Source organism: Erythrolamprus reginae, chromosome Z, assembly GCF_031021105.1.
Source record: "Erythrolamprus reginae isolate rEryReg1 chromosome Z, rEryReg1.hap1, whole genome shotgun sequence".
Classification (NCBI taxonomy): domain Eukaryota; kingdom Metazoa; phylum Chordata; class Lepidosauria; order Squamata; family Dipsadidae; genus Erythrolamprus; species Erythrolamprus reginae.
Window position 1 is genome coordinate 117,026,746 of NC_091963.1, and position 13,903 is coordinate 117,040,648.

The 13,903-nt window shown below is 42.9% G+C and overlaps 1 protein-coding gene across 2 annotated transcripts in view; it reads right to left on the bottom strand.

The window, feature by feature from the left end:
* The window catches only part of MPP3 (MAGUK p55 scaffold protein 3), a 110,774-nt gene that overhangs the window by 64,710 nt on the left and 32,161 nt on the right, over positions 1-13,903 (bottom strand). For both annotated transcript variants that reach the window (XM_070729766.1, XM_070729765.1), the window contains 2 exons: positions 4,473-4,610; positions 1,415-1,496 (listed from right to left, as the gene is read on the bottom strand). In XM_070729766.1, the coding sequence (XP_070585867.1) occupies positions 1,415-1,496; positions 4,473-4,610 (220 nt within the window). The remainder of the gene's footprint in view (positions 1-1,414; positions 1,497-4,472; positions 4,611-13,903) is intronic.

Here is a 13,903-nt window from a genome sequence, read left to right on the forward strand (position 1 = left end):
AAAAATATGAGGTCAGCCATCCATTCTAGATAGCAAAAGCTCCCTATATGGCATGTAGCAATTCTGATGACTCACAATAGAGAAGCAAGTCCCATCCCAAATAAGAAAATGTCACCAAAAGCCTATTTCCAAACCTGGGATCAAAAGGAACAGAAATTAATCCCTGCTCAACTGTGAAGCTCATTGAATGAGCTTAAACCAGCCATTCTCTCATGTTTGCACGTTGTTCTAAGAAGAAAAGTACTTTGTGAAGAGATGGGATGGTCTTGAGCAGAAGCCAGCAACCATATACAGTATATCTCCAGTTCTGACAGTTCTGGGAAGCCTAGGATTAAGCCACCAGAAACTGGCAGCAAAATGGAGATTTGTAGACACAATCTCTCCCCCAACCTTACCCTGTTTTGGCAGTAACTACATGCATTGAGCCCATAGCAGAATTTCATACGTATTTTTGTTTTGTAAATCTGAACTAAAATTTTTAAAATACAGTTTGCCATTAAGGAACTCTGCATTTCCTAAAAACAACTTAAAATAACAATCCTGTCCTGCTTTAGAAGGAAGCTGGGAAACAGATTATGAATTTCTAACCTTATATAATAGGTTCCTTATTCCTAATTACTTAGTGGGCTTCTCCACTGCACAATGTGAAAAGGAAATATGTCTTGGTTTCCTATCCCTGGACTACTACATCCCTATAACCTGGCCTTCTTGACTGAGCGTGATCGGTAGAACCACAGCTTCTACAGCTTTGGTGTAATTATGGAAGATGAATCATTTCTCACTACTCCATCTTCTTTTTTTATCTAATACAGATTTAGTTAAAATATTAATATGTCTTTTATAGTTCAAAGGAAGTTTGCATCCCCCTTCATTAAAAATTGAAATTGCTTTAATGTACTTACTCAGCCCTTGGCTAAATTTTCAAACAATTTAATCAATAATATTCAGCATCTCTCTCAGCTTTCACTAGAGCTTTGTTTTGCAAAGAATGGAAGGTAAGTGCTCTGGTAACCCGTCAAAAAATATCATTTTGAATATTATTTGGGAAACCCACACAATGACAGGATCTTTAAGAATTAGGTTCTTTATAACCTACAACTTCACCTTGAATTCTGCAGGCTATCAAAAATACTTAGAGCCACATATATCTGCCAGAAGTTAATCTGGCAGGTTTGTGTTGGCAAATCAATTTGGATATAATTCAAGGACAGGAAAACATAAATAAAAGTGTTATTCTTCCAATTCAAAAATATCCAAAATTTCCAGAATTAGTGCTAGGACCTGCCTGACTTTGCAGAAGAGAATAAAATGTGTTTTTCAGGAAAAAATAAAAATCCTAAACTGACTCAGAAAAAGCTCGTCCTATTTTGCGTGAAATTTTTAAAAATGCATTTTGCAACTTAGGGAAACATACCACTGCGATCAGCTGCCCCTCCCCTCATGATGCGGGCAACAATCACAGCCCCTGTCTGCTCATCCCGCCTGATTGTGGCACCCTAAAGGAGAAACAAAAGATTCATCAGTGCACAGCTCTAGCCTGGCACATCAGAATAGGCTTGGTCAATTAAGCCTAAAAGAAAAAATCTCTGTGTATATATATCTATACAGTGGTCAAATACAAGCTGGAGGGGAACCTGATATAAAAACAACAGCCTCCTCTCACTTTTTGATCCCCTCTCAGCAATTAATATTCATTATGATATTGCCCCTGGAAATTCTATGTAGCTGTCATGGTTAATAGCTATGGCTAGTCCCATCCTCTGTGAATTTAACCAGATCCGCTTTCTTTCTTTCTTTCTTTCTTTCTTTCTTTCTTTCTTTCTTTCTTTCTTTCTTTCTTTGTATGCCATCCCTCTCCGTAGACTCGGGGCGGCTACCAACAATAATAAGACAATATAAACAAATCTAATATTTAAGTTTAAGTTAAATTTAAAAACCCTAATTTGAGAAACCAATCATACATACAGATATAACAAGCATAAATTTTATATCTCAATTCGCCCATGCCTGACGATAGAGGTGGGTTTTAAGGAGCTTACAAAAGGCGAGGAGGGTGGGGGCAACTCTGATCTCTGGGGGGAGTTGGCTCCAGAGGGTCAGGGCCGCCACAGAGAAGGCTCTTCCCCTGGGTCCCGCCAGACGGCATTGTTTAGTTGACGGGACCCGGAGAAGGCCAACTCTGTGGGACCTAACTGGTCACTGGGATTTGAATTGTGACCAGAAACTGATTGGCAACCAATGCAGACTGTGGAGTGTTGGTGTGACATGAGCATATTTAGGAAAGCCCATGATAGCTTTCGCAGCTGCATTCTGCACGATCTGAAGTTTCCGAACACTTTTCAAAGGTAGCCCCATGTAGAGAGCGTTACAGTAGTCGAGCCTCGAGGTGATGAGGGCATGAGTGACTGTGAGCAGTGACTCCTGGTCCAAGTATGGCTGCAACTGGTGCACCAGGCGAACCTGGGCAAACGCCCCCCTCACCACAGCTGAAAGATGCTTCTCTAATGTGAGCTGTGGATCGAGGAGGATGCCCAAGTTGTGGACCCTCTCTGAGGGTGTTAGTGATTCCCCCCCCCCAGGGTAATGGATGGACAGATGGGATTGTCCTTGGGAGGCAAAACCCACAGCCACTCCGTCTTATCAGGGTTGAGCTTGAGTCTGTTGACACCCATCCATACCCCAACAGCCTCCAGGCACCGGCACATCACTTCCACTGCTTCACTGACTGATACAACCTAAACCAAGATTAATAGAAGTGAATTCTATTAATTATAAAATGCATGGAAAAATGTTTTCTTTGATCTGTCCTGCTATATCTGCTGCCATTCCAGCTGATCCCCAAATACTTTCTTTTATTAATAACAGCATTGTTTATTAATAGGAATATTATATATTTTTTCAGGATAGAAGTCCTCAAAAGATTAATGATATCTTTTTAAAGGATAAATCATACTATAACAAAATTCAATAAACCAGAATAAATAAAATATCATCAGCAGTTTGAAATATTGTATTTTAAAATGAACCAGTGCGAGCTGCAATATGTAGCTCTAAAAACCCATAAAAAGAGGTCTGTAAATCATTCTCAAGTCGAGACATTCCTGGAGATCCTGATATTCCCTGATGATTCTGCTGGAGGCAGAATGAAATTCATCCTGTTCATATTTTTATGCTACATACAGGCTTACTTAATGACAGCACTGTTTCTGGATGATTTGACGCTACAGCAGTGCTGGAAAACTAATTTTATAACTAGTCCTGACATTTATGATCATGGCAGCTTCCTCACAGTCACATGACTGAGATTTGGGCACTTCATAACCGGCAAGTATGTATGATCATTATGGCATCCCTTGTTCACATAATTGCCATTTGCATACTTCATAGCCTAATCCCAACAAGCAGAGTCAATGGAGAAGCTGGCAGTAAAATCATGCATCATGTCTCATTTAATGACCATATTGCTTAGCAACAGAGTTACCAGTCCCATCTGTGGTTGCTAGGCCAGGACTACCTGTATGATCAATTCCTATGTGCCTATCCCATTCTTAAACATAAATGCAATTCATGCATTACTTACAGGCAAATTACTTTTATAGATTCTGAATTGCAGTTCACATCTCAACAATGACATATATAGTTATGGAAACACCCCGTACAATTTTAAATAAATCAAGAAGATGTCTGGCAAAATATGTATAGCACAGAAAATTTGTATATTAATACAAAAAAACATTGGAGAAAATGTGACTATATTCTTAACATTTAAAATATGGGGAATGTGTAGAAATGGGTTCAAATTAATTTAACATAGAAGACTAAGAAACTGATAGATTTCCTCTTTATTCACATAAGCAAAACTCAGAGTTACATATGCTGAGCTTAAAGACCAGACTGGCAATTTATCAGATAAGTTCAAAATATTTAAGGACTTTAAAGTCCAATACAACTTTACTTACACGTTATATATTAATAGAAAACCAAAACAGCTGGTGCTGAATAAGGGACTAATATGAATTGGATCACAATTCCCACAATGCCTTGCAATCGGCTACGTTGGCATGGGTTAGCCATAGTGAGAATGAGAATCTACTAGCTTTGATTCCAAAACATAGAATGAAATCACTAATGAACCTGATTGGCAGCCAGTTTAGAGCACAAGAGTCAAAATACATCTTCACAGAATAACCGTGTTTACATAACATACTAAAATCAGATGGTGTTTGACTTACTGTGTCATCCAAATATGAAAATACGGACTTTTATGGGTAGGAGAGAAGCTGTTAATCATGCTGGAAGGAGTCAACACTGCCAAGGAGATTTGTCCCTACAAAGATGCTTCTCCTTTCTGTTTTCATCTGGAATCATTTTTACATCTAAAAAATGTCCCATACTTCATGCATATAGTAGTTATTTTAATCGCAATGAAATCACTAACAAATTTTCTTCTTATCAGCATGAAAGATACATACCAATGGTTCTTTATTCTTTACTAGACGAACTATTTTCACTGATTCTTCATCAAAATCATCATCAACATTATCCAACAACGGAGGAAGAACAGGGTCAAAATTCTTCTGCGCAACAGTATCATGCACAACAAGCATCGCCTTGGGACAAAAGGAGACAGGAGAACAATAAAATAAAAAGACAAGTGAAAACAGAAACAGATCAGAGTTTTCTTCAATGCCCCTGTGACTGTGGAGATATAGAAACAACACTGCTTCTCCAGTGTCTGAATTACAGAGATGTTTGTGCTAGTTTCATTTCACCACTATAGTATAAATATCCAGGCTGCACAGGAAAATTTTATATTTCTCTGCTGCTTGCAAATATTAACCTGTTACAAACATATGCTACCAGGTTCTGCACAGAAGCATTTAAAATCCATTAGATATCATGTGCCTTAAACTAGCTTGAATGTTTTCTTATACAGTAATACCTCGCCTTACAAACGCATCGTCATACAAACATTTCGAGGTACAAACCTGGGGTTTAAGATTTTTTTTGCCTCTTCTTACAAACTATTTTCACCTTACAAACCCACCGCCACCACTGGGATGCCCCGCCTCCGGACTTCCGTTGCCACCGAAGCACCCGTTTTTGCGCTGCTGGGATTCCACCGAGGCTCCCCTCCATGGGAAACCCCACCTCCGGACTTCCGTGTTTTTGTGATGCTGCAGGGGAATCCCAGCAGGGGAATCCCAGCAGTGCAAAAATGGGCACTTCGCTGGCAACGGAAGTCCAAAGGTGGGGTTTCCCAGCGAGGGTAGCCTCAGTGAAATCGCAGCATCGCAAAAACACAGAAGTCCGGAGGTGGGATTTCCCATGAAGGGGAGCCTCAGGGAAATCCCAGCAGTGCAAAAACAGGCACTTCGGCTGGCAAAAGGGGTGAATTTTGGGCTTGCACGCATTAATCGCTTTTCCATTGATTCCTGTGAGAAACATTGTTTTGTCTTACAAACTTTTCACCTTAAGAACCTCCTCCCGGAACCAATTAAGTTTGTAAAACAAGGTATCACTGTATTTATCTAATGTCTCTCCTCCTGCCTATAGATTTGTTTAGACTTTTTCAATATTTTCTAGTTCTTTTAAATGCATGTTTTATGTTTCTTAATTTTGTGAAACTTTTGTTTTAATAATTTAGATGTTTAAAAATTATTGCTTGTATCCCACCTTCATTATGCTGGTCTATAACCACAATAAAGATTTGATTGATTGAGTTTCCTCAGTTGTTATCAGAAATAAGCAACACCCAGATGCTTTCTATACAGTGGGCCCTGTTTCATCACTAACCCCATTTCAAGCTACTTCAACAGGCTTTTCTCAAAATAACAGTGTCCAATCTTCATAATCAACAGCCAACATGACTATCTTTATAGAAGATAAGGAGAACTACAGTCCAATAGTTTTGTAATAAAACCTTATGAAATAAACAGGTGAAAGCAAGTACGGTAGGTTTATTCTGGGTCATTGTATCTCCAATTTTTTTATTTGTCATCTGCATCCATGCAGGCCAGTGAGCAGTCTTTCATAATAAAATTGGGACTGTCTAATTAAACCCAAGTTGGCAACGTGAAAGAATTTTAACAGATATGTAGCTTCAAAATATTTCAAATAAACTTGTCAGCCCATCATCCAAGGCACCATTTTTAAGTTCTTTATTTGCGAAACATAAATGTTACATAATGTATAATTAGGAAGGAAACTTCTACTGGTTTTGATAATTATCTTGCCCCAAACACAAAATTGGGAGGTGAGGAAACATTTCCAAGACAATGGTTTGCTTCACTTGGCACATTCCTAATGTTTTCCCAGAAATTCTTCCATCTTTGTTTCAATTTGTTAAAAATCAGTTGATGGAATATTTATCTGATGCCTTTAGACTGAACAGGATAATATTTTTACCAGGAATTCACCTGATATATTTATGGTAATTAAAACATTTGTCACAAATATCATATATCAAGCTCCATGGGTTTATTTCAAATCCAAATATGAGAAATGCCACTGTCGACCATCAAGGAAACATACAGTCAAAAATCAATGATTTAAACAAGTATCTTTAATGCTTTTTAAGAATAATGTATTCTAGACTTCAGTTCTTTGTGAAATTGGTGTCAGACTGCTATTCTATTAAAACACAGGTGTTTCTTTGCGATGAACATCTAAACATCTGAATTTCTGATTCAGGAATTTGTTTAATAACAAAGATGCTCATTATTTTTTCCAAGCCTTTCTCTTGCCTCATCATCTTGTCCAATAAAATTTGTTCTACATCTGTCATTTATTCAATATTTTTGGACATCAGTCCATCAGATATAATCAGCCCATAGAAGCAGCCATCTTTACTGGCATTGTTTACTGGCAGGCAGAGTGCTGTACTGCAGGCCACTGAAGCTGACTGTATTTATTTTATTTATTTATTTTATTTTATTGGATTTGTATGCCATCCATCTCATGGCAGCTCACAGCATATATAAAAACAGAACAATAATATAAATCCAATTAATACTACAATTTAAAAACAATTAAAAGAAAAACTTATCAACCAAATATTCAGCAATCATACTTAAGGCATTCAGTGGCCAGGGGAAGATCTAAGAGTCCCAAGCCTAGTGGCAAAGATGAGTTTTTAAGCTCTTTTGGAAGGCAAGGAGGGTGGGGCCAGGGCGAATCTCTGGGGGGGAGTTGATTCCAGAGGGCTGGGGCTCCCACAGAGAAGGCTCTTTCCCTAGGTCCCGCCAGCCAACATTGTTTGGTTGACAGGACCCTGTGGGACCTCACTGGTCGCTGGGATTCATGTGGCAGAAGGCGGTCTCAGAGATAATCTGGTCTGTAGATCTGTAGGTCAGCGGTTCAAATCTCATCACCGGCTCAAGGTTGACTCAGCCTTCCATCCTTTCGAGGTGGGTAAAATGAGGATCCAGATTGTGGGGGCAATATGCTGGCTCTGTTAAAAAGTGCTATTGCTAGCATGTTGTAAGCCACCCTGAGTCTAAGGAGAAGGGCGGCATAAAAATTGAATAAATAAATAAATACTATGGCTATTAAATATAAATTAAGGCCTGGCGACATAGGTGAGTCTTAGGACTCTTGTGGAAGTCGAGGGGGGTGGGGGCAATACAAATCTCTGGGGGGAGCTGATTCCAGAGGGCCGGGGCCCCCAAAGAGAAGGCTCTTCCCCTAGCCCCCCCAAATGACATTGTCTGGTTGATGGGACCTGGATAAGGTCAATTCTGTGGGACGCAACCGGCCGCTGGGATTTATGCTTAATTTATACCTTATACACTACTTAATTCCAAAGACTTATTGTAGTTTCAATATTCCAAAATTTCTTGGATCCTTATTCCATTTATAACTTTTTATCATCAAAATCTTATTTGGTTCTATCATTAAAAATTCTTAATCTTATAATTAATATTCCTTTTGTTCAGAATAGAAGATAAGCTAACCCAATTTTTCCATTTTTTTTACTTCATTGTCCAAAAAGTCTCTAAAAGTTTTCCAATGGTTGATAGACAATTTCTGAAAATGGTCAGATGGTGAGGTTTTCAAACTTAATGTCTTTTAAAAAGTTCTTCCCCAATTGCAACCAATATTGTTGATCTTGTCCCCTCCTAATGTTAAACCCACAAAAAATTGAAAACTTCTCCTTTAGTCTTCATGCGAGAAACAGCTGTCCAGATGACACGCAGACATTAACTATCCTCTTCTTTTCCAGAAGTGATCCAAAGAACAGGTCTTTTCAGCAGTTCCTTGGTTTTTGATACAGTTGTTGGTTTTGCTTTCACAGAACCATCTTCCTAGAACCAGCTTTTACAGAACCATCTTCAGTTTGACATACTTCCCCTCGGGAAGTGCAAATGTCAACTGGTATCAACTTATAATTTGGACTAAATTAAGTATTGCGTTATACAAACTTGTACTAATTGCAACCTGCCTGTGCACTGTTAATGCTGCATTGTGCTTATGCCAAAATCTGTTTCGCTGAAGAATGTTAACTCGCTCTGCTTTCTAGCACCTCATATCTGATCCTAGCAATTTGTTGGCACGATTAGGAAACCTCATGGGATTGAGAGTCAGTTTGTTAGTAGACCTTGTGGGCTGTGGTTTTCAGTTATTGTTAGTTGGGTTTTTAACCTCAGCTGTCCTTACAATTTTTCTTATGCTATTTCGATGGCATTTTAATCGTTATCCATTGTTAGCTTTCTGGCATTGAGTGAGATGATCAGCCATGCACATCAAATCAAATCAATAATTAACCCAAATACAAAATTGTTGATATGTGTCACCAATAGAATCTTAGTTAACAATATAATTTACCACTCTTGCCAAAAATGGCAATTACCAATTGGCTACAAAAGCTGTAAACTATCTAACTCCCACATAAATATACATGGCAGTGCGTGTAGCTTCCCATTCTGAAAAATAGTGGTGTCTTTCAAACATGATACCTTTAAATGTGTGGATGTCAACTCTCAGAATTCCCCAGCCAGCAAAGAATTATCAGGGTTAAAATCCACCCAGTGTAAAACTGTCAAATTGAAAAACACTAATCTAAAATGATTTAACAATAAGCAAAATAATCTAGAATAATCTTCACTGTGCTTTAAGTAGATTTAGAAGAATTAAGAGATGGCAACACTTGTCTTTTGAATTTGCTTGCTCTGGTTAAGAAATTAAGCCCTATTTGAGCTCAATATTCAATCCCGGTATTAATTTACTGCCTGCAACAGTTGTTTGGCTGACATAATCAGTTAATTATAAGCTGACAAGTTTGATAACTCAGATACCACAACCAGATAATTGGGGCACAATGGCTTGCAGATGAGTTTCAAATCCAGGTCTCTAATCATAGTTGGTCATTTAAGTTGGTTATTATTCAAAAATAGCAAAAACATTATACAGTGAACCCTCGAGTTTCGCGTCCTCAAGGATCGCGAAAGGGCTATTTCGCGAGTTTTCAACCCGGAAGTAAACTCCACCATCTGCGCATGCGTGCCCTTCCACGCATGCGTAGATGGTGGAGTTTCCCCGCCGGGCAGAGGCTTCCCTGGGTCTTCCCCCTCTTGCCCCCGTAAGACCCCAGCGGCGGCGCGAGCAACGGCGTGGGCGGGCGGGCGGCACGCGCGGGGACACCCCAGCTCGGCTCCCCAGCTGGGAAGCGGCCCCAGCAACAGCGTGGGCGGGCGGGCGGTGCCCGCGCGCTTGGGGACATCGCAGCTCCGCTCCCCAGCTGGGGAGCCGAGCTAGGGAGTCCCGACCGCGCGCGCGTTGCTGGGGAAAGCGCGCGCGCTTGGGGAATCCCTAGCTCCGCTTCCCAGCTGGGGAGCGGAGCTAGGGATTCCCCAAGCGCGCGCGCTTTCCCCAGCAACGCGCGCGCGGTCGGGACTCCCTAGCTCGGCTCCCCAGCTGGGAAGCGGCCCCAGCAACAGCGTGGGCGGGCGGGCGGTGCCCGCGCGCTTGGGGACATCGCAGCTCCGCTCCCCAGCTGGGGAGCCGAGCTAGGGAGTCCCGACCGCGCGCGCGTTGCTGGGGAAAGCGCGCACGCTTGGGGAATCCCTAGCTCCGCTTCCCAGCTGGGGAGCGGAGCTAGGGATTCCCCAAGCGCGCGCGCTTTCCCCAGCAACGCGCGCGCGGTCGGGACTCCCTAGCTCGGCTCCCCAGCTGGGAAGCGGCCCCAGCAACAGCGTGGGCGGGCGGGCGGTGCCCGCACGCTTGGGGACATCGCAGCTCCGCTCCCCAGCTGGGGAGCCGAGCTAGGGAGTCCCCATCGCGCGCGCGTTGCTGGGGAAAGCGCGCGCGCTTGGGGAATCCCTAGCTCGGCTCCCCAGCTGGGAAGCGGCCCCAGCAACAGCGTGAGCAACGGGGTGGGCGGGCGCGAGCAACGGGGTGGGCGGGCGAAGGGCGGGCGGCAGTGGAAGCAAAAACACCATCTGCGCAAGCGCAGAAGGTGTTTTTACTTCCGCACCGCTACTTCGCTAAAAATCGATCATCGCGTGGGGTCCTGGAACGGAACCCTCGCGATGATCGAGGGTTCACTGTAGTTTATTTCCCCTTCATGGATTACGGACAAGGCCATTGGAGCTGTGAGTTCCGCCACCTGTCTACTGGATCCGTGTCCCTCTTGGTTGGTTTCGGCCAGCCGAGAGGTGACACGGGGATGGGCCCAGGAGATTGTCAACACCTCCTTGGGGAGGGGGTCCTTTCCGGCCCTTTATAAGGAGGCACTTGTGCGCCCCCTCCTCAAGAAGCCTTCCCTGGACCCAGTCGTGTTTAATAACTACCGTCCAGTCTCCAACCTTCCCTTTATGGGGAAGGTTGTCGAGAAGGTGGTGGCACTCCAACTCCAGCAGTCCTTGGAAGAAGCCGATTATCTAGGTCCTCAGCAGTCTGGATTCAGGCCCGGCTACAGCACGGAAACTGCTTTGGTCACGTTGATGGATGATCTCTGGCGGGCCCAGGACAGGGGCTTGTCCTCTGTCCGGGTGCTTCTTGACCTCTCAGTGGGTTTCGATACCATTGACCATGGTATCCTTCTGCACCGTCCGGAGGGGTTGGGAGTGGGAGGCACTGTTCTTCAGTGGTTCTCCTCCTACCTCTCCGGTCGGTCGCAGTCGGTGTTAGTGGGGGGTCAGAGGTTGACCTCTAGGTCTCTCCCTTGTGGGGTGCCTCAGGGGTCGGTCCACTCCCCTCTGCTATTTAATATCTACATGAAACCGCTGGGTGAGATCATCCAAGGGCATGGGGTGAGGTATCATCAATATGCAGATGATACCCAGCTATACATCTCCACCCCATGTCCAGTTAATGAAGCAGTGGAAGTGATGTGCCAGTGCCTGGAGGCTGTTGGGGCCTGGATGGGTGTCAACAAACTCAAACTCAACCCAGACAAGACGGAGTGGCTGTGGGTCTTGCCTCCCAAGGACAATTCTATCTGTCCATCCATTACCCTGGGGGGGAAAATGTTGTCCCCCACAGAGAGGGTTCACAACTTGGGCAGCTGACATTGGAACATCATCTTTCGGCTGTGGCGAGGAGGGCATTTGCCCAGGTTCGCCTGGTGCACCAGTTGCGGCCCTATTTGGACAGGGAGTCACTGCTCACAGTCACTCATGCCATCATCCCCTCGAGGTTCAATTACTGCAACGCGCTCTACATGGGGCTACCTTTGAAAAGTGTTCGGAAACTTCAGATCGTGCAGAACGCAGCCACGAGAGCCATCGTGGGGCTTCCAAGATTCGCTCATGTTTCTTCAACACTCCGTGGCTTGCATTGGCTGCCGATCAGTTTCTGGTCACAATTCAAAGTGTTGATCATGACCTTTAAAGCCCTATATGGCATTGGACCAGATTACCTCCGGAACCGCCTGCTACCGCACGAATCCCAGTGACCGCTAAGGTCCCACAGAGTTGGCCTTCTCCGGGTCCCGTTGACTAAACAACGTCGTTTGGCGGGTCCCAGTGGAAGAGCCTTCTCTGTGGCGGCCCTGGCCCTCTGGAACCAACTCCCCCCCGGAGAATAGAATTGCCCCCACCCGCCCTGTCTTTCGTAAACTACTCAAGACTCATTTACACCGCCAGGCATGGGGAAGTTGAGATATTCCTTCCCCCTAGGCCATTAAAAGTTATGCATGGTATGTTTGTTTGTGTGTATGTTTGGTTTTATAAATAAGGGTTTTTAGTTGTTATATTATTGGATTGTCACATGTTGTTTTTATCATTGTTGTTAGCCGCCCCAAGTCTACGGAGAGGGGCGGCATACAAATCCAATAAATTATTATTAATTAATTATTATTTCCCCTTCATGGCATCAGATCAGAATATCTCTGGGACCGCCTTCTGCCGCACGAATCCCAGTGACCGATTAGGTCCCACAGAGTGGGCCTTCTCCGGGTCCCACCAACTAAACAATGTCGTTTGGCAGGTCCCAGGGGAAGAGCCTTCTCTGTGGTGGCCCCGACTCTCTGGAACCAGCTCCCCCCAGAGATTAGAACTGCCCCCACCCTCCTTGCCTTTCGTAAGCTCCTCAAAACCCACCTTTGTCGTCAGGCATGGGGGAACTGAGATATCTCCCCTGGGCCCATACAATTTATGTATGGTATGGTTTTATTGTGTTGTGAGCCACCCCGAGTCTACGGAGAGGGGGCGGCATACAAATCTAATAAATAAATAAATAAATTACTGCCTTGTCACGGTGAAGGGACTTGCATAGCTCAATGAAGCTATGAGCTATGTGATGCAGGGCTACCCAAGGCAGACAGGCATAGTAGAGAGCTCTGAGAAAATGTGATCCACTGGAGAAGGAAACCCCTCCAGTATATTTGCCATGAAAACCCCATGGACAAAAGGCAAAAAGATATGACAGTGGAAAATGAGCCCCGCCAGTTGGAATATGCTCCTGGGAAACAGCAGGGGACTAGTACTAGTAGCACCAAAAAGACTGAAGCGACTGGGCCAAATCCAAAAGGAACTTAAAATGTAAGATCCATAAATCAAGGCAAGCTGGACATGGTCAAACAAGAGATGACAAGACTGAACATCGACAAATAGATTTAAGGAATTAGATCTGACAAACAGGCTGCTTGAAAAACTAAAAAACTATACCAAAGAAAAAGAAAGGCAAGAAAGCAAAATGGCTGCCTGGAGAAGCTTTGCAAATAGCTGAGGAAAGAAGGAAAGCGAAAGGCAAGGGAGAAAGAGAAAGATACACCCAACTGAATGCAGAGTTCCAGAGAATAACTAAAAAAGATTAGAATTATAAAGGATCAAAATGGCAGGGATGTAACAGAGGCAGAAGAGATTAAGAAGAGGGGGCAAAATTACCCAGAACGTCCCTGATAACCACCTCTACTATTGCATTAAAGTCTCCTATCGTTTAGATATTCTCATAGTCTAAGTCAATTATTTTATTAGCTTAGAATAAAACTTATATTGGTGTTCCTTTAGTGCATAAATCACAACTAATATTTCAATCATCAAAATCCTCCCAGCTTCATCTGCATATATACATTGATTCATTATATTTCTGTATATGTAACTCCTCTTTTACTTTGATCTGCTAATGCTAAATATAAATCTCCCAGTTTTACACATTCTAAAAATTTATTATCTTGTCATCTAATATGTACTTCTTGTAAGCATATTATATCTATTTTTAATTTACCTAATTTGTTAAACATTCTTTTCCTTTTTATAGCCAAATTCAATCCATTTATATTTATATTTAAGCAGATCTTTAAAATACGATAAAAGGAAGTATAAATAAAGTGGAAGAATAGTCGAAAGAGGTTAAAGAATTGATGGGAAAGAATGTACAATGTTTATAGAAAGTGGAAGGGAAAGTGGAAGCAACTGAGAAGAAGATGGAGGAGCTGGATGGTCAACCTATAGAAACAGAC